The following is a 26,216-nucleotide window of genomic DNA, read 5'->3' as shown; positions in this document are numbered from 1 at the left end:
AACCCACATGCATTATCTTGCATTTATTATAATTAACACACATCTGTCATTTACTTGCCCAACTCACTAAATGATCTAAATCATTTTATAAATCAGCAACATCCTCTTCACAGCTACAACACCCAAGACCTTAATATAATCTGCAAATTTAAGTAATTTATTGGCCATCTGTGTCATTGGTGTAAATCAAAAAGAGCAAAGGTCCCAAGATTGAGTCCTGAGGTACCCCACTTGTAACATTAATCCAGTTTGACTGAACTCTTTTTGTAACAACTCTCTGCTTTCTTCCATCTAGCCGCTCTTCTATCAAATTTGCTAACTTATCCCCCACACCTAAAGAGATACTTTTTTTTAAAAGCCTTTTATGTAGCACCTTAACAAATGCTTTTTAAAAATCCAGATACACCAAATCTACACCCTTACCTTCATCTACATAAGCAGTAATCTTTTCAAAGAATGTCAAAAGATTTGTAAGATAAGATTTTCCCTTAGTGAAACTATGTTGACTGTCCAACAAAATTCTAAACTTTGTTAAATGGATTTGCAAAGCATCTTTTATAAGACTTTCCAAAACTTTTCACACAACTGATGTAAGACTAATGGGCCTATAATTACTGGGACAATTTTTATCACCTCTCTTGAAAAGAGGAATAACATTAGCTAACTTCCAATCCTCTGATACCTGTCCACTATTCAATGACTTACAAAAAATGGTAGTAAGTGGCTCACATATCCATTTCTTAACATCCTGAAAAATCCTTGGACAAATATTATCTGGCCTAGATAACGCCAGACCCAATTCAGCCAGTTGTGCCTGGATACGAAGGCCAAAGGAAGGAATAGCAGATCGTCTGTTCCGAAAGAGAAAGACACAATTCCAGGTGGTATGCCGTGGTGAGGATCGAAGCTTGGCAGCATATTGTAAAGAAAGTTGCAAATGACGGAGGTGAAGAGGAGGTTCGTGGGACTCAGTGTACAAACTCTGGACTGGAGAAGTGTGAAAAGCCCCAGATGGTGAATGGGGTCCAGCATCTTCAAGGCCGAAGTCCTGGCAGTACCATAGACCAAAGACCCATAGTCTAGTTTGGATCGAATCAGTGCACGATAGATCCTGAGCATAGAACATCGATCCACACCCCAAGAGGTGGAAGAGAGGACACGGAGGATGTTCAAAGCCCTTGCACACTTGACATGTAGCTGCTTGATGTGCGGAATGAAGCTAAGCTTACACTCAAAGATAAGCCCCAAGAATTTTGCCTCAGGGACCACACGAATAACTACATTGGTGAGACAGAGCTCAAGTTCGGGGTAGAGACCCCGTTGGTGGCAAAAATGCATGCAATCGGTTTTGGAAAAAGAAAATTTAAAACTGTTTGCAGTGGTCCATGTCAACAACCGATTGAGGGCAGTCTGAAGCTGCCGCTCAATAAACCTCATGTTCGACGACTAACATGAGATGTGGAAGTCATCAACATAAAACCCATTTGCAACAGTCGGAGGAAGATTATTAGTGATAGCATTAATCTTAACATTAAAAAGTGTGACACTCAAGACACAGCCCTGAGGGACTCCAAGTTCCTGTGGAAAGGAACGAGAAAGAGTTGAACCCACACGGACTTGGAATCGCCTGTTCAGTAAAAAGTTTTTAATAAAAATGGGTAGATGGCCACGCAACCCATAGGAGTGGAGGTCCTGCAAAATTCCATACCTCCACGTGGTGTCATAAGCCTTCTGGAGATCGAAGAACACAGAAACAAGGTGTTCTCTCTTGAGAAAGGCTTCCCTGATCGACATTTCAAGTTGAATCAGATGGTCCATAGTGGAGCGCTGTCGACGGAACCCAACGCTGTCGATTCAAGGAACCAAACAAGACGAGCATCAACCATCCTCTCTAGGACCTTACAAAGACAACTAGTCAAAGCAATGGGATGATAATTTGAAGGAATCTTGGGATCCTTCCCAGGTTTAGAGAAAGGGAGGACAATAGCCTGACACCAAGAATCAACAAAAATGTGCTCCTGCCAGATCCGGTTAAAAATAACCAGGAGAATAGTAAGAGAGGCAGGTGAGAGATGGTGCAACATCTCATAATGAACATCATCGGGTCTGACCAATGTACAATCAGACCGATGAAGAGCTGCCAGCCCCTAGTTTTCTCGGGTACCACAAACAACTTGGAATAAAAGCCTGGAGCAGGACGAGTTACAGGTTCAATGGCTTTTGTACCACCTGGGACAGATATTGACAGGTGGTAGGATCCTGAGGCAACAGAAAGGATACGAGACAATGGAGGAAGGGAAAGGAAGTGGGTAATACCCAAATAACCCACAGATCTGTGGTGAAAACTCACCATAGGGGAACAAAATTGGTCAAGCAAGCCCTCAATGGAAGGGGAACCCACTGGGTAGTCACCAGTTCTGATGATGATGTGTCCATCTGCTTCAAATAATATGACGATAGGAGCTTGGAAGGAGCAGGATGGGAAACAGTAATAGGGGCTTGTTTAGGCTCTGAATGAGACAAACAATCAACTAAAAATGAAAGGGTTGATTTCTGTTGCACCAATTCAACAAGGAATTCTAAAGTATCAAGAATATTTCTGAAAACAGATTGCTGGAGAAAAGAGACCATACGTAAGCCCCGGAGATAAGTAGGTGGTAAACGAACTTTGGACAATACAGCATCCCTCATTAGAAGATCCTATCAAAAAGACAAATGTGCTAACGATTAGGTAATCAGGGAGAGGTTATCCCTTGAAGAACCCTCAGGATCTTGGTAGAGCACCTCAGAAAGGTGGATAGTAGACAAGTACCATGGGAGATTTGATAGGGTAAGATGAAAGTGGGAAAACTGGGCTGGGGGTAAATGATCATGGTCCACTCTCCCACATGGGCAAAATCGATTTCAACTGTTGAGAATCAAGAAACTGAAATTCAGTCTGATGATAGGCTAAAGCAAACTGAAGCGAAGACTTGGAGTGCAAGGCATGCTAGCACCCTCAACTATATGAGTGATAAAATGTTCATTATGAACCCTAATATCCAAGGAAGGGGGCAGGCACACAAAATACCAAGAAGAAGGGGGGTATCATGTAACAAAGAAGGAAGGGGATTATAATAAACCTGGGAAATAGATAAAACAGAACAAACCTGACAAATTATGTCTAAAAAGGCCATATTAGGTCTAGCTGATTCTGCAGTAGAGGCATAGGATGACACGTCAAAATCAAGTGGTGGAAAAAGGCTGTCAAATTCCTCGTCAACCTGAACAGGTTCTTAATGTTATGGAGGATTATGGGCAACATCAGGAGAAGCTGGTTGACTCATATAATGATCCAGTCATGGCAGATGAGAGCCAATGGTTCCATTGCTGAGTTACTCCCACTTGCTGCCTGTGTAAGTGTGCTGGTAGAAGGTGTTACCTCCAAAGTGGTAATTTGGACTTTGGAATTCATTGTTAACAATGAATTATCAAACACAACAGTGTTAGAATAAAATAAAATAAAATAAAGAAAATGAAGAAGTTTAAGAACTTTTCTAAAATTGAAAAGAACAATTCCACTTCATAATGAATTGCAAAAAAAAAGAGCACAATACAAATCATCTTGACATGAGTACTGCCAAACAAGAAGTGATACTTCGATAGAATTGAATAGAGGGAGTCACATGCATCAGGAGGGTGTGTTGCCCTCCTATTGGTGGAGGGTTATCTCATGATGATTTACATGCGAGATGCAGTTGAACCATGTTCATCATAAGTTACGTAGGAGCTCAAGGTTTGTGTTATGCAAAAGAAAAATTTGACATATAGAGGGCAGCACTGAACAAGAATAGCTATTTATGTGAGAAGAGGTAATGTATCATATCAGAATATTGGACCTTATAGAACAATGATCACTTGCACCCACATGTTCCCCAATTTCCACCTTCTCAATCATTTATATATTTGAAGTTAACAATAAATCTAAAATATCATTGTTTCTACTGGTTTCTTGACTAATTTGTGTATAAACACCAAAAACATTTCTCTAGCATTTCCCAATCTATATGCCTGAAATTAAAATCATCCATAATTATGACTTAATTAACAGTTGAATTCTTAATCTCATTGTGAAGTTTCTCGTTAATTTCATCAGTATCATCTGGTGGTCGGTAAGAACTTCTCACTAAAAGCCTCTTCCCTTTATATCTGATAATAGAAACCCAAATGGATTCAATCTCCTTGCTATTATCTTTGATATCCTCAACTTAAACAGGATGTAACTCACATTTTACATATAAAGCCACTCCTCCCCCTCTCTTTATAATATATCTCTATTAAATAGCCAGTAACCCTGTATTTCAATGAAATTTCTGTCATTAAAATCATCTGTGTTTAACCATGTTTCAGTTATTCCCATTATATCCAAATCCTCCATTCCTACCTATGCTCTAAAGTCATCTATCTTATTTCTTATACTTTTAGCATTACAATAGTATCAATTAAGTCTATCCTTATAACTACTTCTATACATATTTCCTATGCTAAACTTTTCTCTGCCTCTTATTATTTTTTGCATTTACTTTATCCTGGCCCTCACCACTGTCTAGTCCTGGTTTAAAACTTCCCTTACAGCTGAGTTAATAGCCCTAGCAAACAAGCCAGCCCCATATCCTATTTAAATGCAAACCATCCATTCCAAAAAGTTCCCTTCTTCTATCAAACTGATCTCACAAGTCCAACCAGCCACTCTGCTCATCCTTGCATATTAACCTAAGCCTATCATTTAGCCCTAGTGACTTACTTATAACTTCATCCCACAGTTAATTCTAAGCAGTATCCTCTGACAAAATTAAGTTATGGCTGTTTGTTTTGAATGCCTTTATCAACCCATTGTACTTTTTAATTAGGTCCTCTGACCTATCGTTCCCTACATCATTAGCCCCCTACATGCACAACAAAAACTGCATCTCTGCTAGCCCCCTTTATTATATCTCCTGCTCTGTCATCTGTCAGTTATATCCTCCACCTGTGCCCCTGGGTAGCATAATCTAATTCCTTTCTCCCTATTTACCCCACAGATTATCCTATCCACATGACTTATCAAGGAATCACCTATAACCATAACCTTCTTAAGTTTATCATCCATATCCTTCTCTGTCCCTTTTGTTTTCCTTCCCTCCAATAGTTCCTTGTCTGAAGAAACCAAGGGCTGAAACCTCTTGCTCAGTAAAATAGGCTATTTACAATTAAATCCACTACTTTTAGCCTTAATAGTACTCTTTCTAACTTCCTGAAAGTCATTGTTAGCTGATGTATTCCTTGCATGTAAAAGTTTAAGCTCCTCTTTAAATCCTGCTGCCATTTCCCACAGTCTACACTTCTCTTTAGCTATCACCTCTACTTTAATTAGGATAGCCTTCAACTTTTCCTCCAACCTACAAACTCTACATACAAGCTGCATATCTTCACTACTAGCTTCCTTAAAAGTACATGCCAGTCCCAAGTTCCCAAATAAAATCCACTCATTGCACTTATTACACCTAACAAACTGTGAATGCTTAATTCCTACACTAGTCTTAACCTTAACCATTGTATTTATATTTAAAGCCTGGAAATAAATACTCAATACCAAATACCAGTAGCCTATTGTAAACACTGTTACTGTTAAGCCTAATATTTAATCAATAATACATTACTAATTGTTAAAAAAACGAAGAGGTAAACTTTGTATATAGAACATCATGCATAAGTAGCAGGTCAATATTTTGTACCTATTAAATGCATTAACGATTCAACTTCAAAGAATACACGAACAGAAAGTCCACTGTAAAGGGTGTAAAGCACATAAGGTGAAAAGCATATAAGGCAGTTTTCTAATAATGTACAGTTCAGTGTTTCACTACATAGTAGTGGTAAAACCAAGTTTTAACAACTAAAAGAATAATTTTAAAATGTAATTCTCCAGAGCTTAAACTAATCAAGTCTAATTTGAAGTTAATTATTTATCTATGTTTTTATACTTCCTTTAAGTTTGCATATTTGGATTCAAATAAACCAATACAAATGTATTATAGACCTATACTACAGTTATTTTTTGCCAAAACAGAATATATTTCAAAGTAACTCAGTAACAGCACTTTGCTTTGTACTAAAGTAATTTTATAAAAAGAAGAAATAATGCTACAAGTGAAGTAAGGTAGAAATATCTCTTTAATATTAACTTCCATACACAGTTATCACTATTTGTATTTTCTTACAAGTATAATGCTAATTCTAATACTACTACAGATACAAAGCTTCCATTATTGGAACTATTGTACAGACTTTCAACTATGTCTGATATTCTGGCTGTGTGTGAAGAAGTACATTGCACTTATCTTAAGAGGACAAGAGGTAGAGGCAACTCAGCCTTGATCATGCAGCTACAACCCCCAAATGTGTCCATCTGAGGTTTCTGGTTCTGGTATGTAACAGAGAAGTCTACATAAACAGAACTTACAAAAAAACATCATTACACATTGGGATATTTCATCACATGTAATGATTTTTTTTAATAAAGAGGTGATTAAAGCAATCACACATATTCCATTCAATAAAAACAAAATTCAACAGATTGCCTTACCATGATTGCCACGTATGTCTAACCATTTTGTCTTCCCAAACACTCCACTTTCATGAATTATTTGGGAGTAGATTTTCCACTCTTCCTTGTATTCTTGTGATCCAATAGTACCTGGGTTTATGGCATGGGTAAGATCTCCTGTAATAAAGATGTTAATTCCCAGATTCCTAAAAACAGTATGGATTATAAATTATGAAAATATGGTATAAGTTTCTGTGCTTACACAAAACTGAATTTCACATTAATTCTTATACAATTTTTGTATTTCCTTTAAAAGTAAGAAAAGGAAATGTCAGAGTCATATGGGTCAATTACATGATTATCACCCAAACTGGATTATGTCCAGATATGACAGAAGCTGTGAAAGGGAATTCAGGGTTCTCACTAGGGTCCCACAGTAAAGGGTCCTGAACTCTGAGTTTTTTTTTTCAAGGGTCCTCATAGGTCTAATTTAATAAACTCAAAAAAAAAGAGAAAAAAAGCACTTCAGTGTCAATGAAAAACTTTATTTAAAAATGTACAGTACATGTTTAGCTTCTGCAAATGGAAAAGAGCATGTTAATGTTCAATGAAAAGTTATAATTTTCCTACACTGAAAATTTATTTCCAATAGGTACTTACCTCCTCTCACATAAATAGCTACTAGAATCCCACAATGAATGGGGTGGGGTGGGGGACAGTGAGGGAAAGATAGAAGCATCCTTAAGATGAGACAGTCAGATTCTAAGATCGGATGTCGGGAAACCACACCACTTCTGAACCAGGTATACTTTTCACCCATCGTAGAAAGGTGTTGCATATATGGGCAGAAAACAGAGGAGCACATCCAATTTGGAAAGAACTAGGGCTGGAAAGTGATCCGAACCATGCAATATTTATGAAACTCAATACCAGAAATTATAAAAATTCTATTTGCATTGAGAAACTTCTATGTAGGAAGGGCGAATGAAACAAGCCAGAAAAGAGGGTAACCATTGGGAGAAGCCAAATCACCTCACCAATGACCAGAGGAAAACCAGGCATGAAGACAGAGGACAGGAAGGTCTGGATGAAACACCGGTGACTGAGGGTGGTGAAGAAGGGACAGAGACAGAGGAAATAGTAATGGAGGAGGAAGTTGGAGCTGAAGAAGCTGCGGAAACCACAGATGAGATGGCTAGGAAAGAACTATCAGAAGGACTGAACACAGAGTGTCAAGAATAAATGAAATCATCTGGAGAATGAGACGATAGATAAATGTGTAGGGATCAGGAAAAACAAAAGGTGTGGGACAGGACTGCTCAAAGATCCGAGAACAAGGAGACAGAATACCCCCGATTCAAAAGTCATGAGAGGAAATTTGCATGACTGAGAACTGAAGAGAGAGCCGCGAGTGATAAAATATTGGGATATGCAAATAAGCATTCACGATCTTCCTCTTTGTCATCAATAAACCTGGAGAAAAAGCCCACCTAAGGGTAAGATACAATCCCAAGGTAAAATGGGGCAGGTTGAAAATTAGAATGAGGTGGAACAAACCTAGTACAGGCCACCAGTCTCCAGTTTGGCATGAGGACAACAAACAGCCTGGAATAAAAGCCTGGAGAAATATGATGAACATGTGCAACAGCCTGTAGAGACAAAAAATCTTGTACCTCCTCAGACAGATGCAGGCTGGTGGCAGGATCCTAAGTCTTGGGAAGGAAAAGGATATCAGGGACAAAGGAAGTGGGGAAAGAAATAGTAGGATAAGTCCCTCTGATAAAATCCAAAGAACCCATGGAACTGTAGTGAAAGATCATCAAAAGGTAACAATATTTTATAGTCAAGCTCCCACTGAACCAAAACCCTCTGGTTAGTCTCTGATACCATTGGCAACATGCCCATCAATGTTATATAAAACAGCAAGATGAGAAACCCCTGGAAGGGGACAGATAGATAAGAACCAGGCCAGGAAAAGAATAGGGCATGTTGTGGCTCCAACTGCGACAAACATGCAAACAAAGAGGAAAGGTCGAGTGCTGATGCACAGATTACACAAGATTCCAAAGTCTCAGATAAATGATCAAAAACATATCACCAAAGAAAAGATACAGACATTCCCAGAAGAATGTGGCAGCAAATGTTCTAGGAACAAGGTCTCATCGCAATCAGAAAATCCCAACTACAGTGAAACCATGTGTATAAAGCAAGAGCTGAAGATGACAAATGAGCCAACATGGAGGTAATAAGGAATCACAGAAAATACATAAATCAAACAAAAAGTGTTTGTTGTAAAATATGTGAGTGTGAGAGTAAAATAAAGACTGGGAAGTTTAATTAATAACGAAGAAATCCCACTTTGAAAATTAAACTATTAAAATCACAATGCACATGAAGAGCACCAAAAGAAAAAACGTCTGAACACGAGTATTGCCAAAGGTGAAGTAATAGTTTGGTAGAATTGAATAGAGAGAGTCTCATGCGTCCTGAGAGTATGTCGCACTATTATTGGTGGAGGGTTGACATATGATGACTTGCAAGAGAGATGCATTGGAATCAGTCAATTCCAATAGAAGGGAGATACAATGCTTGTGGCATGCATAAAAACATTTTTGCATACAGAAAGCAGCACTGAATGACAATAGCTATTTATTTGAGAGGAGGCAATGTACCGTATCGGAAACTTTATTTATAATCTATACTGCATATTGTTTCTCATTATGAGTGTAAAGTTGTTATCATGATAAAAAAAATTAAGAAATAATTCTCAGTTTTCCATGTTTTCTTTATGGAATGCAAATTGTAACAGAAAAACACAATTGTTTATCCTAAGTAGCTTAAAGCTTGCAACAGTATACATCTATTTATATTTAAATTTAATTGTTTTACCCTTTGAACCGGTCTATTTGTGCCATATAAATTGCAAATCACGTGGCAAACATGCAACTCACATTATATCAAATTATAGAACACATGGACTACTCACAAGCATACTTCATAAAAAATTATTATTATTAATATTATTATTTATTTCATTTTATCTAACCTAAAAAGTTTAAGTTTTAGATTTTTAGTTACTTTTATAATAATAAAAAAAGAATACATATGAAAAACAAGAAATAAAGTACTTAACCTTATTTTTTCTCTCGACTGTCAATGAAACCTCACCCTACTTTTTTATACTGCATTAAATAATACACTAAAGAACACAGAATAATAACATGTAAAAAGGAAATAAATGTTCCATAACTATCATAGTTTTTCTGGCTTTCTAACTGTATGACAAAATTCATAAAAAATTCAGATAACCTCATCGATGTGTGTCCCGTAGGAATAAAGTTTGAACTGGAAGGAAAATAGACAATTCTTTGCACAGACAACAACATAATATAATAGTTAATTTGATGGCGAAACAATTTGGCTTTCCATTGGTTATAAATAATATAGTCTTAAATGTCAGAGAGAACTATTGGCAAGTTCTCAAAGAAAAAATGTGACAGTTGGGCAGGGCAAGAGGGGTCTGATTTTCTATTTTATTTCTCTGTAACTAAATAAGATTGAAGGCTATGTAAATTTGCCTGAGTGATGAAAACAATATAATGAGTAATTTACATTAAATTTCATACCTCTTGGAGGGGTGGTAGAAACATTAGAGAAGACATAGATAGCAAATGTCACAGTTCTCATACTTAGGGATATTGAGAATTTTTTAAAAATATTTCCTCATAAAATTAAGAACTTAAAACTTAAAAATTATTGTGCATACAGGACCTGGGAGTTTGGGTTAATTAGAACCATGGAATTATTATGCTTACTAGTGTGATTTCATTTAAATGTTTTTTCTTTAAATTTCCATTAATTAAGAACACAAGAACCCAACTAAAGCAATTTCATATTTGAAATAAAACAATATGAAAACATTTAAGCATTAGTGTTGTTGATGAAATAATTTGGAAATGACTACAGATGTAGTCAGTGGTGTTCACTTGTTTTTTGTACCTAAAAATTAGTTTTAAAAATGAATTACACATTTACACAGTAGATATATAAATAGTTTTAGACTAATGTGGCACTCTCTTTTTTACAACTTAATTAAAAATATTTTTAAAATAACTTTTCTTATTGCCAAGTTAGGTATAATATTTTCAAAATACGTAGAATTAAGTTATCAGAATAATACAATAATTTGAAGCCTACGAAAATAAAACCACTTGAAAAATACATTTAAAAAAAGAGAATGCATCTGCATACAGTGAACAACTAATAAATTAGTTTGTTTATGACAAAGCTACTAAGATTATATACTGCCATCACTAATTTAGTAACTGAATCATTAAAATGCAAAAATAAGCTACAGATACAAGCTTATCAGTTCTTATGAAAGCTTCTTCTTTGGTAATATCATTTATGATTAAAATAACATTACTTTAATTTTTGGACTCTCGTAATTATTTTAGTATTTTTTAGGCATTTATCATTATAATACTTATAGAAGCTGTTTCTTAGATATACACAACTGTTTCTGTTCAAATTTAATGCGAGTGTTATGATTTAAATAGTTTATATAGCATGAGTGTTAAATTTAGTTATTTTTAGAAGCAATAGTTTATCGCAAGTTTTTTATGCAACTGTTTACAAATCCTATGTTGTGTAGTTTAATAGTTATGAATTGATGATCGTTATATTACAATTTTTGCATCATATTATTAGAACTTTCCGAGATTTTCTCATTGTTTTGATTGAGTATTACTGCATCATAATATCTAGTAAGGTGTGGAATGTTCTAGACCTTTGTTGAGGTATAAATACACATCAAAAATTTAGTTTGTAAGATAGATCTAGACTGTGTGATTTCTAAAGTAAAATTATCCCAGATTGTATTGTAATAACAAAGTAGAGAAGAAGAATACTTCTGGTCAATTGTGTTCTAAAGTCATTGAACCAGCCTGTGTGGACTTTGATGAAAATAAAAAAGAGAGAGAATTATTTAAAGCTCTGGATACAACTGTAGTAACCAACAGTGTAATGAACATATACATTTGACTTATTTTAATATATTATTTTAAAACAAGTGGACTGTATTGCTGTTTGTTTATTGTTGAAATGTATTGCCAACAAGTCTGTAAAGAATCTGGCCCATACCTAAATTCCTGACACTGTTTTTGGTATTTGAATATCTTTTGTGTTTAATGTACAGCAACTTATCCTTGTCTTCTACAATTATATTTCCACATAAAGTACTTATGTATGCTATATGTACAGTATTAAGTAGTGCTCTTTTGGTGTTAGCAAGTTCAGATGACTGATCCATGTGCTACTTTTTTATTGTACCCAACTTGTTCAATGAGGCAGTACACTGTTTTTGTTAATTATTATTATTATGATATAAGTTTCATTAAGTAAAAAAGTGAAAAGATTCAAACACTTTTACAATATGCTGCAAAAGGTTTGCAAGCATTTTAAAAATGAGTGAGAGAAGCAACAAGGTGGGGATGGAGCGAAAAGGACAGACTAGTTTTAACCTTAATACAAAAGGATTTATCTGGCCAAATACATCCTTTGTTTTAATGTCACACTTAGCCATATTGTCCCATTGTTTTTAAAAGATAATGTTATTTCAGTATTGTAAGCATACCTATGGGTTTTTTTGTACTGTCACCTAGTAACTTTATGATGTAATACTTAATCAATTTTTGAATAGCATATAAAAGACCTTCATGTTTTATAGACTTCAGAAAGCAGCCTTAAATTTTAAAATTAGTAAAAGTGAATTTTGCAAACCAGAAATATCTTTCTTAGACTTTAAGATAACACTGAAGGAATACACACACACACACACAAATCCTAACAATTTTAAAAAAAAGCTGTTGAGTCACTTCCATTCAAATGAATTGTAAAGAATTGAGTACTTTCTTGGAAATGTGCAGCTTGTATAACAAATTTGTACTGAGAGTTTCCACAATTGCTGAGCCTTTATATCAGCTATGAAGAAAGAAAAGCAGATGGAATGGAACTGGACTTCAGTGTGTGAAAATGCTTTCTTGAAATTAAAGCAGGGTTTAAAACGAGATCCAATACTTCAGTTTCTGCAGAAAGGTGAACATTATTATTGCCATACAAATGCTTCAATACTTGGACTGGATAAAGTCCTATACAGAGAGGTGTAATTGCTTATGCAAACAGAACATTCAAGTCAACCAAGAGGAACTATACAAGAACAGAATTAGAATGTTAAAAAAAAAGGAGATTTACCTGTTGATCCCACATTAGCTGTAAAAACAACTGGCAAATCATGACATTATATTTTCAGCTTCGACGTGTTGTATTATATAAAAACAGTTGCAAATAATGATTAATTTAAATCTTTTATTCCTAAGACTTTAAGATTAGTTGAATTATAGGAACATCCAACAGCTGGTCATTTAGGAATAAGAAAAACAACAAAATAGTAGTAAGGGCTATAAACCTGGAATGCTAAAACACATTGAAAATTATGTTCCATCACAAGCAGCGAGGCTACAAAATTTGATTTAAAAAAATGTGATACATCTAATGGAGAGATCTAAAGCATCTTACCCTGATGAGTTTGTATGTATTGATTTAATGGGATCTTACCCCAAATCAAGTGCTAGAAATAGTTGCTTACTAGTTGTGCCAGACTATTTGAGTAAATAGTGAACTGTATCCATTTAAATGAATAGACACAAATGTTGTAAAAAAGCTAGTAAATGAGTACTTCTACATAAAATATGGCTTTTCCAAAACTTTATTCAATGACAATGGACCAAAATTTATTTCTCATCTAATAGCAGAAGCATGTAAAGCAACTGGAATTAATTATATATTCATTATCACTTATCCTCAGTTGAACACAAAAATGACAAAACATGGGATGATCATTTCCCTAACTTTCTTTTATTATTAAAATTCCCATTTTTGAATAAACGGGTTTTAAACCAGCCAACCTACATTTGGGCATAAAATCTCTCTGCCTTTGGATTGCTCAACCAAATACCCAAAAAAGCCCAAGACTGTTGAAAAATGCACTGTGGAACTAAAAAACACTATGCAGAAAGCTAGTTGCAATGTAGAAGCAGCCGAGAAATGACAAAGACAAGTTTACAACTACAGAAGTTGGTTAGATATGAATCAAGTAGGAGGCATATTTTATTAAATTCTCATCTTATATCCTCAGAAGTAAAACAGTTATTACTAAATTTGCTCCATGATGGACAGAGCCTTACAAACTGGTGAGATATGCAATACCATTAGTGTATGAACTAAAATATCCTAAAAGTAGTGTTACACATGATTATGTATCTAACTTAAAGAAATGTGCTTTTTCTCATGAGCTACAGTCCACTAACATCCATGCTGGTTGGAAGACTTCACATGCTACAATGATTGCTACTAATACTCCATCAAATGTAAACCAAGTAGTGCTAAGACCAAATCATTGTACTGATATCTTGTGAGGCTACTTCCAATAGAGAAAAGGGGTGTATAATCTTTTGGTAAGCTGAAAAAGAGCCAGAATTCTTCTTTGTATTGAGTGTAATGATATTTTATTGTAATATTTCTCATATTGTTATTGTTCTGGTAAGCTGAACCAGAGTCAGAGCCAGAGTTTATTGTAACAACACCACCATTGACACCTAATATCATTTCAGGCAATTAAAAAGAGCATGTAGGTAAACTGGGATTGATGTACAAAATGATTAAATTCATCATTTCTTCAGGCAAAGGAGGAGGAATATCAAGTAGTATTCCTTGTTTTTTGTTAATTATTATGTTTATATTTTATGATTTTCTTCTAATGTTTATTTTTCTTTTGAGTAATTTTAATAAAAACTCCCAGCTTTTTGCACTAATTTTAAAAATGAGACAAAATTACTGACACTAGCTGATGCAAATGTTGAATTGTAATTTTGTTGTCAGGTGGAAAACAAAAATACAAAAGAGAAATGAATCCAGATGTTTAACACATTAAGGAGCTAGATGCTGTATGAATGACTCTCTTAGATTATTGTGAGTTGTAATTAGTTAACTGTAAATATTGTTAAGCAGATTTTTTTGCTAATTTCCTCCAAAGTTAGTTTTGCTCTTTGGTATTCTTTTTCCTAGCTTCACTTGTTCCATGGTTATCTTCTTTAGTCGAAATTATTTTGTACCATTAAAAGATTTTGAAGTTTCAGATGTGTAGTTTTTAAATGTTCATGCCCAGCATTATTTTTGTATTAGGAGTATGTTCTGTTTTATGAAGGTTTTAACAAATATTTATTTTATTAAGAATCCCAGTAGTAACAGCTCCATTATTCTTAGCCAGAATATAAAAGTTGTTTCACTGCTACAGGTGAAAAGGTTCATAAAACTCTTTTATGCTATAAGATGAAGTTAATCTGAATATGGAATCTCATTAAAAAGATGCTAAATAATAACCAATATTCTTCATGGTTTGGCAGATGCCAACTGATGTAAGTGTACTTACATGCATATTTATTATTTCATTTGGCTTCATAAATCATTGTAAATATCTGTTTATATAAAAAAGAAAGTTCTACTAGTCAATTTTAAATAAAATAACAGGTAACACTAAACCAGATTTCCAGATTTTTTTTAAAGCAATGTGATCATACCTGTAACAAGAACAACTGCAGGTTGTACTGTGCTAACTGTTTCTGTACAAAACTGTTTGAAGTCTGTGATTCTCCCAGAATCTTGAAACAGACTGATGTGGAGATCTGAAATCTAAAACACAAAATAAATTAACAACATACATATTTATGTTCATATATTTGAATGTTTGTAACATTCATCAAGTTCTTACCTTTCACAATGAAACCTGTTTTCCTAATACATAATTGCTAATTAATCAAAGAGTTTGCTTACAGAAGTGCATTGGGTTGTTTTTATAGCTTGACATTTGAGAGAAAACAATGGATTTCTTGGTTACATCTGGTGATTAGTAGTATTTGCCAATCAAGTAACTGATGGCCCCAATAACTGATTAAAACAGTATTCTGTAAACCATGGTATATACAAGCAAAAGAAAAAAAAAGTTACCTGGAAGGTGCTCCAGTCAGTTGCCTTCCCTCTAGTCAGCATTTGAAGAAGTAAAAAATGCTGGAGGAAGGTGATGTCGCCAGTTGTCTTCCCTCTATTTCTAGTCAGCAGTTCAAAATTAGTTACAGTGGCAAATAGCCTTATTAGCTTTACCATAGCAAAGATAAGACAACCACATCTGGTGGCAATTGGAACTGAATCATGAGCCTCACCCTCTATTATCAAAAGTTATAATTTTTCTATACTGAAAATATATTTCCAATAGGTACTTACCTCACATAAATAACTGTTCTTGTTCAGTGCTTCCCTTTATATGTAAAACAAAATTCCGCATTCCACAAGCCTTAAGCTCCCACGACTTACAATCGATTGATTCAAATGCATCTCTCGTGCACATCGTCATGTGAAAACCCTCCACCAATAAGAGTGCAACACACTCTCCCGACGCATGTGTCTCCCTCTATTCAATTCTACCGAACTATCACTTTGAGTTTTGGCAGAAAATTGAAGCACCAGTTTTGAGTGGGGAGGAAGGGTGGGAAGTTTGAGAGGAGGTAAGTATCTATTGGAAATATATTTTTAGCATAGGAAAATTATATCTTCCGAAACAGCATATTACCTCCTCTCACATAAATAGCTAGAAAACATTGAACAGGTTGAGGGACCGGTGCAAGGGAAAGAAAGAAGCATCCTTCCAAAGCGACCAAAGAACACCCTAAATGAGTAAATCCTCGCATTAGAGGATCATACGTGGGAGAGTGCACCACTTCTGTACTAGGTATGCTCTTCACCCAGTGTGGGAAAGAGGTGTCATAGACATAGGCAGAAACTGGGAGGAGCACATCCAAAAGGGAGAGAACCATGATATGATATTGAAATCTCAATCCCATAGAGTACATCAATATTGGTGAGAGTAAAAGGATGTGCCTCCAGGTGTAAATTGGCTAGGGTGCGACAGACCATACACAGCAAGTCAATTGCATTCATGAGGGGTAGGAAAGAGGATCATACTGTTGGCAAGTCAACTACAATCCAAAATCCAGCCATCTGGTGGGGGTAGGATAAAGGATCATATCACCTTCACCTCAAGTTCATCAGATGAGGGGACCTAGTACCTCCCCATCTATGAACAGGACACATGATAATATGATAAATCGATTGACAATCCGGGAACCCGACATCTGGTATCATAAAGATGTCTCTGTAATGTAAACCATCTCACATAAAACAAATAGACAGGAACCACCCCTAGCACAAGAACATCCTTGATACAATAAAATCATCGAGGGACAGCATCAGAGGAAGAACCGTATGAATCATCAAGTACCTCCATCATGACCCACAACACTGATGGAGGAACAAGAATATAAATGAGTGATGAAATAGAGACATCTGTAATACATGTGTGAGGACTTATGTTGATTGGTTCAGCTCTAAATCCAAAATCCAGCCACTAGGAATCAACTTCCACATGGGAGTAGGATGAGGGATCCCAATTGGAGGGTTGAACTGCAACTTTGATGGCTCACTCCAATTATATATAGTGGAGGACATCATGTCTTCTACACCACCGCCCTACTCTCAACTGAATGGTTTTAATTACTTTGAATGTATATGTTTATTGTATGATTATTATCACATTCAGGAGGATGCCTCCAGGGTCCACTACCCCCAGTGGCTTCGAATTAGAAAGTGGTAAGGACTCTCATACTCCACTGAACGAGAAAGGGAAGAAAAATCGTGGTGGAGAGTCTGGAGGAATAACAACATCTGAGACAGTACAACGGGTGACCACAAAAAACCCTATTTTGGAAAGCAGACCACATCTGATTTATTCAATCTAAGGCATGGTAGGGATGGGCAGCTATCCCATTCTGCTTTACCCACAAAGTCCATGTGTGAGTATGATCTGAGATGAGCATATTAATAAAGCAAATATAATGAACCTACAAGTGATCTTGTGGAACACTCCATCACTGCAGTATGTGTTTAGTGGTCGTGGAAATTATAGCTGTTATGTTATAATGGCCTTACAGTGCAGATTTGACATTATAAGTATACCTGGTCAGGCACCACCTGCCACAGAGCAGGATCCAGACAGTGTAAAAAGGAAAAAGGGATAAGCCCCTGAAAAAGAAAAAGTAGAAACATATAAAAGATAACTTACCCAGTCACAGTTGTACCAAAGTCTGAAGAATGGCTACAGGAGGAAGATGATAACCAGACTGTGAATAAACAATGATCTGATGCAAATAGTGAGATATAAACATATGAGGAATAGTCAGCATGCCCAACTGAAGATTTTTCTCCAAGGGACGATGGAGATGAGATACCAGGGAAAAGGTAAGATGCCTAATCTGATGAGAAGACACCTGGAACAAATTATGGGAAGAATATGATGAGGAAGAATAAGCCAATTGAATTAAAAGCCAAACCCAATTGGTCAGGGTGGAAGAAGAAAGGTCACAAACAGAGGAGGTGTCTGCCAAGGAATGAACAGGCAGGTATGGGTACCATGGAAGGAAGCCATGTGTGCAACATAACAACAAAGAGCAAAAACAGGACATAGTAGCCTATCCGGATCCGACTGAGGATAAAGGTGAGAAATTGAAGGAAGGGAAAGCAGTGAGAAGGAAAAATGACCCTCCCAAGCTGCTGAAGTTTTAGGGAGGAAAGATCGATCCAGATAAAGGAGAATATATGTGAAATGATAAAGAGTCCATGAAATGTCGTCAGCAAATAAATCCAACCAATGAAGTCCACAGGCTAAGAGGAGAAGGAAATAAGTCTTAAGGGATAAGTGGAAAATCGAGCACAAGGACAACTGTTCAAATGGGGGTAAAGTGAGGCAGTGAAGAACCACATTCACATCCCAATCCAGAAGGTCAGCATGACAAGGTGGACGACTAATCCAGAAGGAACACAACAAGAGGAAAAAGGTAGGAGAGGTAAAAACTTCATGGTACAGGAAAAAATGGAAAGTGTGCATAAATCAACCTGATAACCCACAATCAAGGATAAAGAAGATCCTTGATCAAAGAGCCAAGTGAGGAAATCTGTAATAAGTGGAATAAGTGGAACAGTGCATAAATCAGCCTGATAACCCACGATCAAGGAAAAAGACTCAATTGAATCAATCAATTTTAAGACATGTGAGAGCTTAAGGCCTGTGGCATGTGGAAATTTTTTTTAAATATAGAGGGCAGCACTGAATGAGTAAAGCTATTTATGTGAGTGAATGTATGTACCGTATTGAAACTGAACATACTTGAAATAAGATAAAACAAAAATTTATAAGGCTAAGATTAGCAAAGAACATATAGCTAATTATGTGGCTTTGTGCTTACAATAAATAAACATAATAGCAATATTTTGTTTACTTGAATACTTGGAATAATCTAAAAATAGTCATAATCAAAAACACTAATTTCAGTAAGTTGATTATTTTTGTGAAAATTGATATAATTGGAATTTTGATTAATCAACTGTTTGAATAAGTGAAAACAATAATAATCAGAAACAATAATTTTGATTAATTGGACGAATCACAATTTCCATTAACTGCTCAGTTTACATGACACTAATCAATGAAACTGCTGCCCTTAGGTTATCGGTTATGACAATTAATCACCAGCTGTACCCTTCACCTATCATGGTTGTCCCATTCATTTCATTAAACACTTTGTCTGCATCCAGCCCTGACTCTCCAAGTACTCGTAAAGCCTTCTTTTGAACTTTACAAATCCTGTTACATTTACATATGACAAAAACCTACTCTAAAGGCTGACCATCCTGTTTGAAAAATAAAACTGCCTAATTTGCACACTTCTATCCTGCCAAATCTTGAAATATATCTTCTAAGTTTACCACTCTTACCAGTGAGCATAAAAACAGATGATGCATCAATCCTATTTATTCCTTTTATGTTTTTGAACACATCACTCTAATATCCCCTCTAACATTTCTTTTCTCAAGAGAAAATAATTTCAAAGATTTTAACCTGTTCTCATATGAAAGCTCCTCTGTCCCAAGAATTATCATAGTAGTCCTTCTTTGAACCCTTTCCAACAAATCAGTATACTTTTTATTGTAATCTTATTATTTGGTAGAAATTGAAAGTATAAAAAAGAATTAAAACCAGGTGCTAAAGTGAGTAAGTAGCTCAGCAGTATATGTTCTTCAGACATCTGCCTTCCATGACACAGCTTGCTTATGATACTAGTTTGATTCATGTCTTACAGCCAATTCATTAAATTTATTAAAACTTAGCAAGGTTTTGTGACAAACTATCCAAGTTAAAATTTTTGCTTTGGCATTAACCACAAAACATACAGTTAGGAATAGAGCATTTATGACACTAGAGTTTTCAACTCTAAGTCATTACTTGTGTCCAAACCTTAGGAATCATGTTTGGTCTTCACAATAGGTCCCTTATTACATCTAATTCATCATATATATTGGTGCTCATTCCCCTAAAAAATTTAGATTGCTCTCTGAAGGACCAGTAACTTTATAGCATGGGAAACCAAGTCTTGTTTCAAAACTGCCATGCAAATTCTTTAGATGGTAAATTCAAATCTTATGTGTTCAGATATCCATGTTTTTAAAGGTAAAGCACCCAATATGCAGTTTATCTGTTCTGTAGTGTCACTGAGAAGTATATTTTCCAAGAATCTATTTAAGTACATACAATAATCATTCACATTCAACTCTTTACAATAACACATTGCTCTATCTTTGCAACTGGGTAATTTCATTTAAATCTTAATAATGAATTATGTTGAATAAATCAATGGCTAATAATAGTTGCACCCGTTTATAATCAAATATTATATAACATAACACAAAAGATAACAAGGGACCTTTTAGTCCATCTTGGACATCCTATCCACTAAATCAAACACCAAAAACTCAAAGCCAAATATTATCATTCAAATACTTATCAAGCTTTCCCTTAAATTATCTTAATCCACCAATTTCAAAGGCAACCCGTTCAAAAGGCCAACCAACATGTTAGAAAAATAAAGTTATTGTAGCTGAAGAGGTCTTCTACCCTGCCAAAATTTATATGTGTTCCCTAGTTTTACCATTTTCACCATCAAATATGAAAAAATATAATGCATCAACAATACCAAATCCCTTAACAGTCTTAAACACCTCCATCAAATCAAGAGAATACAAATATAGAGATTTTAACCTATCCTTGCATAACAACCTTTCCACCCCAGGTACCATCCTAGTAGCCCTCCTCTGAATCCTTTTCAACAGTTCAATGTCCTTTCTAAAGTAAGAGGTTGGTTCAAGTCTGTACAGAGTACTCCAAACGTGGCCTAACCAATGAACTATGCAATGGCATTATACTTATCTTTAGACTTGTATTCAGTATTTCTGTAGATACAACCTAAAATCCTGTTTGCTCTGCCACTAACAACAGCACATTGCTCGAATGGTTTAAGAGATTAATGAACCAGAAAACTAAGATATTTTTCTTCCATAACAATGTCAAGGTTATCCCATCAAAATCATATTCGTAATTCAAATTGTGATATCATACATGCATTACTTTGCATTTACTGTAATTAAATGTCAGCTGTCATTTATTTGCCCAACTCATCAAATAATCCATATCTTTTTATAAAGCAGTAGCATCCTCCAACAACCCGCAACACCCAAGACTTTAATGCAAAAGTAATGGAAAAATCCAGTCCAGACCAATCGGTATCTGGCATATAAAAACAGACCCACAGCAGGAGAATAGTCACACCTTCTACACTGACAGAACACCACCAACCTACTCTCAACTGCAGGAAATAGAGAATACTGAGGAGGATGCCTCCTCCATGGTCCACCACCCCAGCAGTTAGGAGTTGTTAAGTGGTAAGGAATTTTGTACCCCACTGGAAGAAGGTGGAGGGTCTGGAGAAATGCCTCACCATACAAAGTGCAATGAGTGACCATGAAACCCTATTTCATAAAGCAAAGCAGACCATTCCTGATTTATTCAATGAACGAGTGGAAGGGATGGGCATAAATCCTCTTCTACTTTACTCATATTAGTCATGAGTGTACGGTCAGGTGCAAACATATTTATGAAGCAAAATGTGCAAGGATGAACCTCTGAGCAGTCTTGTGGAACACCTCATCTCAAAAGTGATCATTAAAGACCCGTTTGGTCTAACAGTGATGATTTTGAATAAAGTATACCTGGACAAGTACCACTCACCACAGAGCAAAAATGAGAAAAGAAAACTTACCAATTCACAGTTGTACTGATGTGTGCAGAACAGCAACAGGGGGAAGACAATATCCGGCCAAAAAGGAAACTGCCAGGTGGTGTAAATAGTGCACCACAAATGTGTGGGGAGTGAGCCACATGCCAGCCTGGATTATTTCCTCTAATGGCTGATAGAAATGAGCAGCTAAGGAAATGGTGAGGTGACGATAAGAAGAGACCAGAAGAGTTGACAGGATTTGGGAGATAAGGAAGAATATGCAATACAAATGATTTGACGAGCCCAACCGGTTAGGGTAATGGGAGAAAGGTCACATGAAATAGACAGTCTCCTGTGGATCAGAGTTAGAAATAATGAAATAAAATTCAATTCACACAAGGAAAAGCTATCATGAAGATTACATTCCCTTGAGCAAAGTTTCATTTCCTCATAAAATGTTTTTTTTATTTAATCCATGCAATATGTTCACTTTTATTAGTCATAACTAAAGGAATATGGATAGACCATGCGTGCCCAATCGGGAAAGCCAACAAAAAAACATTAAATTCCTCAAGCAAAGTTCAATTCCTCAGAAAGGCAGGAATGTAATATTTTGATCCCTGTGGATAAAGAAAGTGGACCAGGAGCCATGGAAAGGGGCTGTGTGGCTCACATAACACCATAAGGCATGAACCAGGCATAGGAGACAATCCAGATCCAAGTGCAAATATGTATGACAGATGAGGAGAAGTAGGTGTGAAAGCAAAACCACCCTCCTGAGCGGCAAAGATTAAATTAGTTATGTTATAGTGATAAAGTACCTGCATTTGGTCTTTTCATATAAAACTGTACTAATCTTAGATGGATATTTGATATGGTTTTATACATGTATATAATCCTTACTTTCCCATGATTATTTAAGTTTGACAGTGCAATTTGAATTTTTTTTAATTTAACACTTAAACCTTATTCTTTTGATCAGTTTTACTGACAAGTTTATTAGAACATTTAAGATGAGAAAAATTTTACATTGTGTTTAGTTTCAAATAAGAAATAATAAATCAAAATGATAATTACTATAGCAAAAACTATTTCATAGTTATTTTATTTGTAAGGATTACATAGATGTATAAGTTTTTAATTTATTTGTCACATCCTGTGACACTTACTATTTACATACAACTAATGCTTAATTAATTTCTTGAAAGTCAGTGTTATTTTTCATCATACAAACTTTTTGAGTGTTTACAAATTAATGATATAGCTTAAGAGAATCACAGGAAAGAAACAAATAAGTGTGTCAACTCACAACTAAGACAATTTTCAAATACTAATAATAAATTATATTTCTGAGAAAACTGGTTACATTTAATAATAACTATTCAGTCTATGACCCTAGTGCAGATTTGTTACCAATAAACATACAAAAAAAAAGATGAAACTATCAGTAACTCAAGTGACTATTAATAACCACTCTAAAAAGATACAATTCCATGTTCTTATACTCAAAATACAATTTTAATTAAAAATCAATCAGCAAGACTAAAGCCCTAAACTAATTCTGATACTGTAAGTTCTTAAATTTAATAAATTTAAGCTAATACTGTTTTATCAAGATAGGTAATTAACAAGGTATACTAGTTGCCCTTTGATGATAGCAAGTTCTAGAGAGATTCCACAAGGATCCAAGTCACACACCATTTAATGTTATGCTTTGTGATTTTATACAGTGTTTCAGGAGAGATGATAATGGTGTTATTTTTGCAGATGATATTTCCATTTAGAGACAAAGAAGTAATCTTTGTTTTGCATGCCACATTCTTCAAAAGACTTTGGTCTTAATGCAAACCTGGACTGCTCCATATGGATTTTCTTTCTCAGCACTGAAACATAATGATATGTATATTAGACATATCAAACATGTTGACATATTGAAACTTCATATTAAGAAAATGGATATTTCCTTAGTGGCAGAAAGCATTGGGCTCAGAAACTCCACATTCTCTCTGTAATTGAAACTTGTCTGAAACTTATTAATTTTATTATGGCTGTCTTTGCTACATCATGGAGAGTGGCCAACATACTCTTATGTTATTATACCATGTTTTAATTTGTTCCAAATTGGATCATGGCTGCACTCTAAGATTCAGTAACTTTAGATGTGCTTCAGAAACAAGATGTCTTTGAAAATAAGGACTTACATAGTTGGCTGGGAACTATGGCATGTACTCCTTCCTCTGCTTTACAAATTTTAGCTTCTGTATTTTCCACGTCAACATGGAATTAAATATGTCCAACATTCTAACACTTTTGTTCTTTCATTTCTTGATAAACTTTCCCATCTTTATCACTATAATCTTTATCTTATTTCTCTCATATGTGCTGGCATATTTTTCTTCTTCTTTCTTTAATTTTCTTCTTGTTAGGACCTTTAGTTATATGAGGTCTCACTTACTTCATGGGTTCTAAGCAAATTATTGTTCTTACTTGAGAATATATATATACAGGTGGTTCATAAGACTTTTTCACTGGATATACAGCTTGTGCTATACTTATGTCTAAAATTTCAACTTATTGTCTCACAAATCACACTGGTAATTTCGTTGCTGAACTTTTGGCTGTTGTTAACATTCTCTTAGTTAGTTAAAGCTCTGATTTTACATTCTCATATTGTTATTTTTTCCCTCACTCTTTAAGTTACAGTTTAAGCAATCGTGTTACGTTATACTCATACAGAAGCTGTAACAACTCTTAATTACTATGGAATATTGTGTTTTTTGTAACTGTTTCACCTTCTGATGAAAGAATTGAGAGTTTGGATAATTGGTCATGTGGGTAACCCTGAAATTTGTACATTTCTTGAGGTACACATGACTACTAGGATTTAAGAGATCCCCCCCCCCCCAAAAAAAAAAGGGAGAAAGGCATTTTTTCTGGAGCCAAGTTAGATATGTATTGTCCGTGCTATTTAGAATAGTATGCACATTGCAGCAACGCTGGGTATCTTTAACAATGGAAATCACGAAATATTAATAAAGAATAATATGTCCTGAATCAATATATTATTAGTACTGGTACTACTACCATTATACTACTACAGTCTGCATTTTTTTTTTAACTGTCAGTTAGCATCAGTATATTAACTTAAACTACATTAAGTTATTATAGCTAAAGTTATGTTGTTATCATTAAGGTTTTTTAAACTACGACGCTGAACTCACCTGCAGAAACCACATTAAATGATGAAGTTTTCCATCTGGGATAAGAACATTACTGTTGGCAATGCCTCGCTGTTTTAGAGTATTAACAAAATTGTCATAATTTTTAACGTATACAAGATCTTGAAATCTTGCAAAAAGTGAAGAAATCGCAATAAATACGATAAATAAAAGCACAGCTACTCGTGGAACCCCCATATCATGACCGGTTTTGTTGATTACTGGATTGTTACATATGATTTACTGTTTAGCCACTAGGAGGCGAATATGAATAAGCTGAGAGCACATAGACATAGAGGTAGTATTGTTTGTTTGAAGTTAAGCGCAAAGCTACACAATGGCTATCTGTGCTCTGCCCACCATGGGTATCGAAACACGGTTTCTAGTGGTATAAGTCCGCAATCATACCGCTGTGCCATTGGGGGCAGTTAGTATTGTTTGTTGTTGTGTTTTTTTTTCGTGCAAAGCTATATAACAGGATATCTGCGTTCTGTCCACCGCAGGAAGTCTAACCCCTTATTTTAGTGTTCTAAGTCCGTAAACTTACCTAGAGTTAGTCAATTTTTTACTAAATTTCTGATATATTAAGATAGGTGTTTATGTTTATAACATAGGAATGGTTTGATTGTTTGTAGTTAAGCGCAAAGCTACACAACTGACAACCTGTGCTGTGCCAATCACGGGTATCAAAACCAGATTTTTAGCGTTTTAAGCCTTCAGATTTAGCGCTGTGCCACTGGGAGGCCACAGGAACGGGGAAGAAATGGAAAGGAATAAGAATTTGTATTTACGGCAAAGTTACTAAGATTGCTACTGTCTCTAATTTTAAATTACTGATCAGAGAGAACACAATTAATCGGTGAGCTGCACACTACCACCCACAATCTACACTAAGGGGTTGACTGTCACTCTTATTATGCACCCACGGCTGAAAGGAATGATAATATATTGTGGTATCTCACGGATTCGAACTAAGTCACCAGCTCCAAAATCCAAAACTCTACCACCTGGCTAACCGGCGCTCCCAAAGGTTACAAGCTTCGCGATATGGGGCCTCATGACAGTGGTAAGTTTACACACTTACAGTGCTAAAATACGGAGTTAGAATCCCCACGGTCGACACAGGAGATAGCCCAACTTAGCTTGCTCTAAAACAAC

At 35.4% G+C, this 26,216-nt stretch overlaps 1 protein-coding gene across 1 annotated transcript in view; it reads right to left on the bottom strand.

The window, feature by feature from the left end:
* The window catches only part of LOC106468234 (transmembrane protein 62-like), a 102,172-nt gene extending 76,896 nt beyond the window's left edge, over positions 1–25,276 (bottom strand). Inside the window, exons 1-3 of the mRNA XM_022396566.1 lie at positions 25,062–25,276; positions 15,202–15,313; positions 6,605–6,742 (exon numbers count right to left, since the gene is read on the bottom strand). Of these exons, the coding sequence (XP_022252274.1) occupies positions 6,605–6,742; positions 15,202–15,313; positions 25,062–25,256 (445 nt within the window). The 5' untranslated portion in view covers positions 25,257–25,276. The remainder of the gene's footprint in view (positions 1–6,604; positions 6,743–15,201; positions 15,314–25,061) is intronic.
* Between the last annotated feature and the right edge of the window lie 940 nt (positions 25,277–26,216).

This window comes from Limulus polyphemus, unplaced genomic scaffold, assembly GCF_000517525.1.
Source record: "Limulus polyphemus unplaced genomic scaffold, Limulus_polyphemus-2.1.2 Scaffold2926, whole genome shotgun sequence".
Taxonomy (NCBI): domain Eukaryota; kingdom Metazoa; phylum Arthropoda; class Merostomata; order Xiphosura; family Limulidae; genus Limulus; species Limulus polyphemus.
Note: the sequence above shows the minus strand (reverse complement) of the source record. Positions and strands in the feature narration are given on the sequence as shown.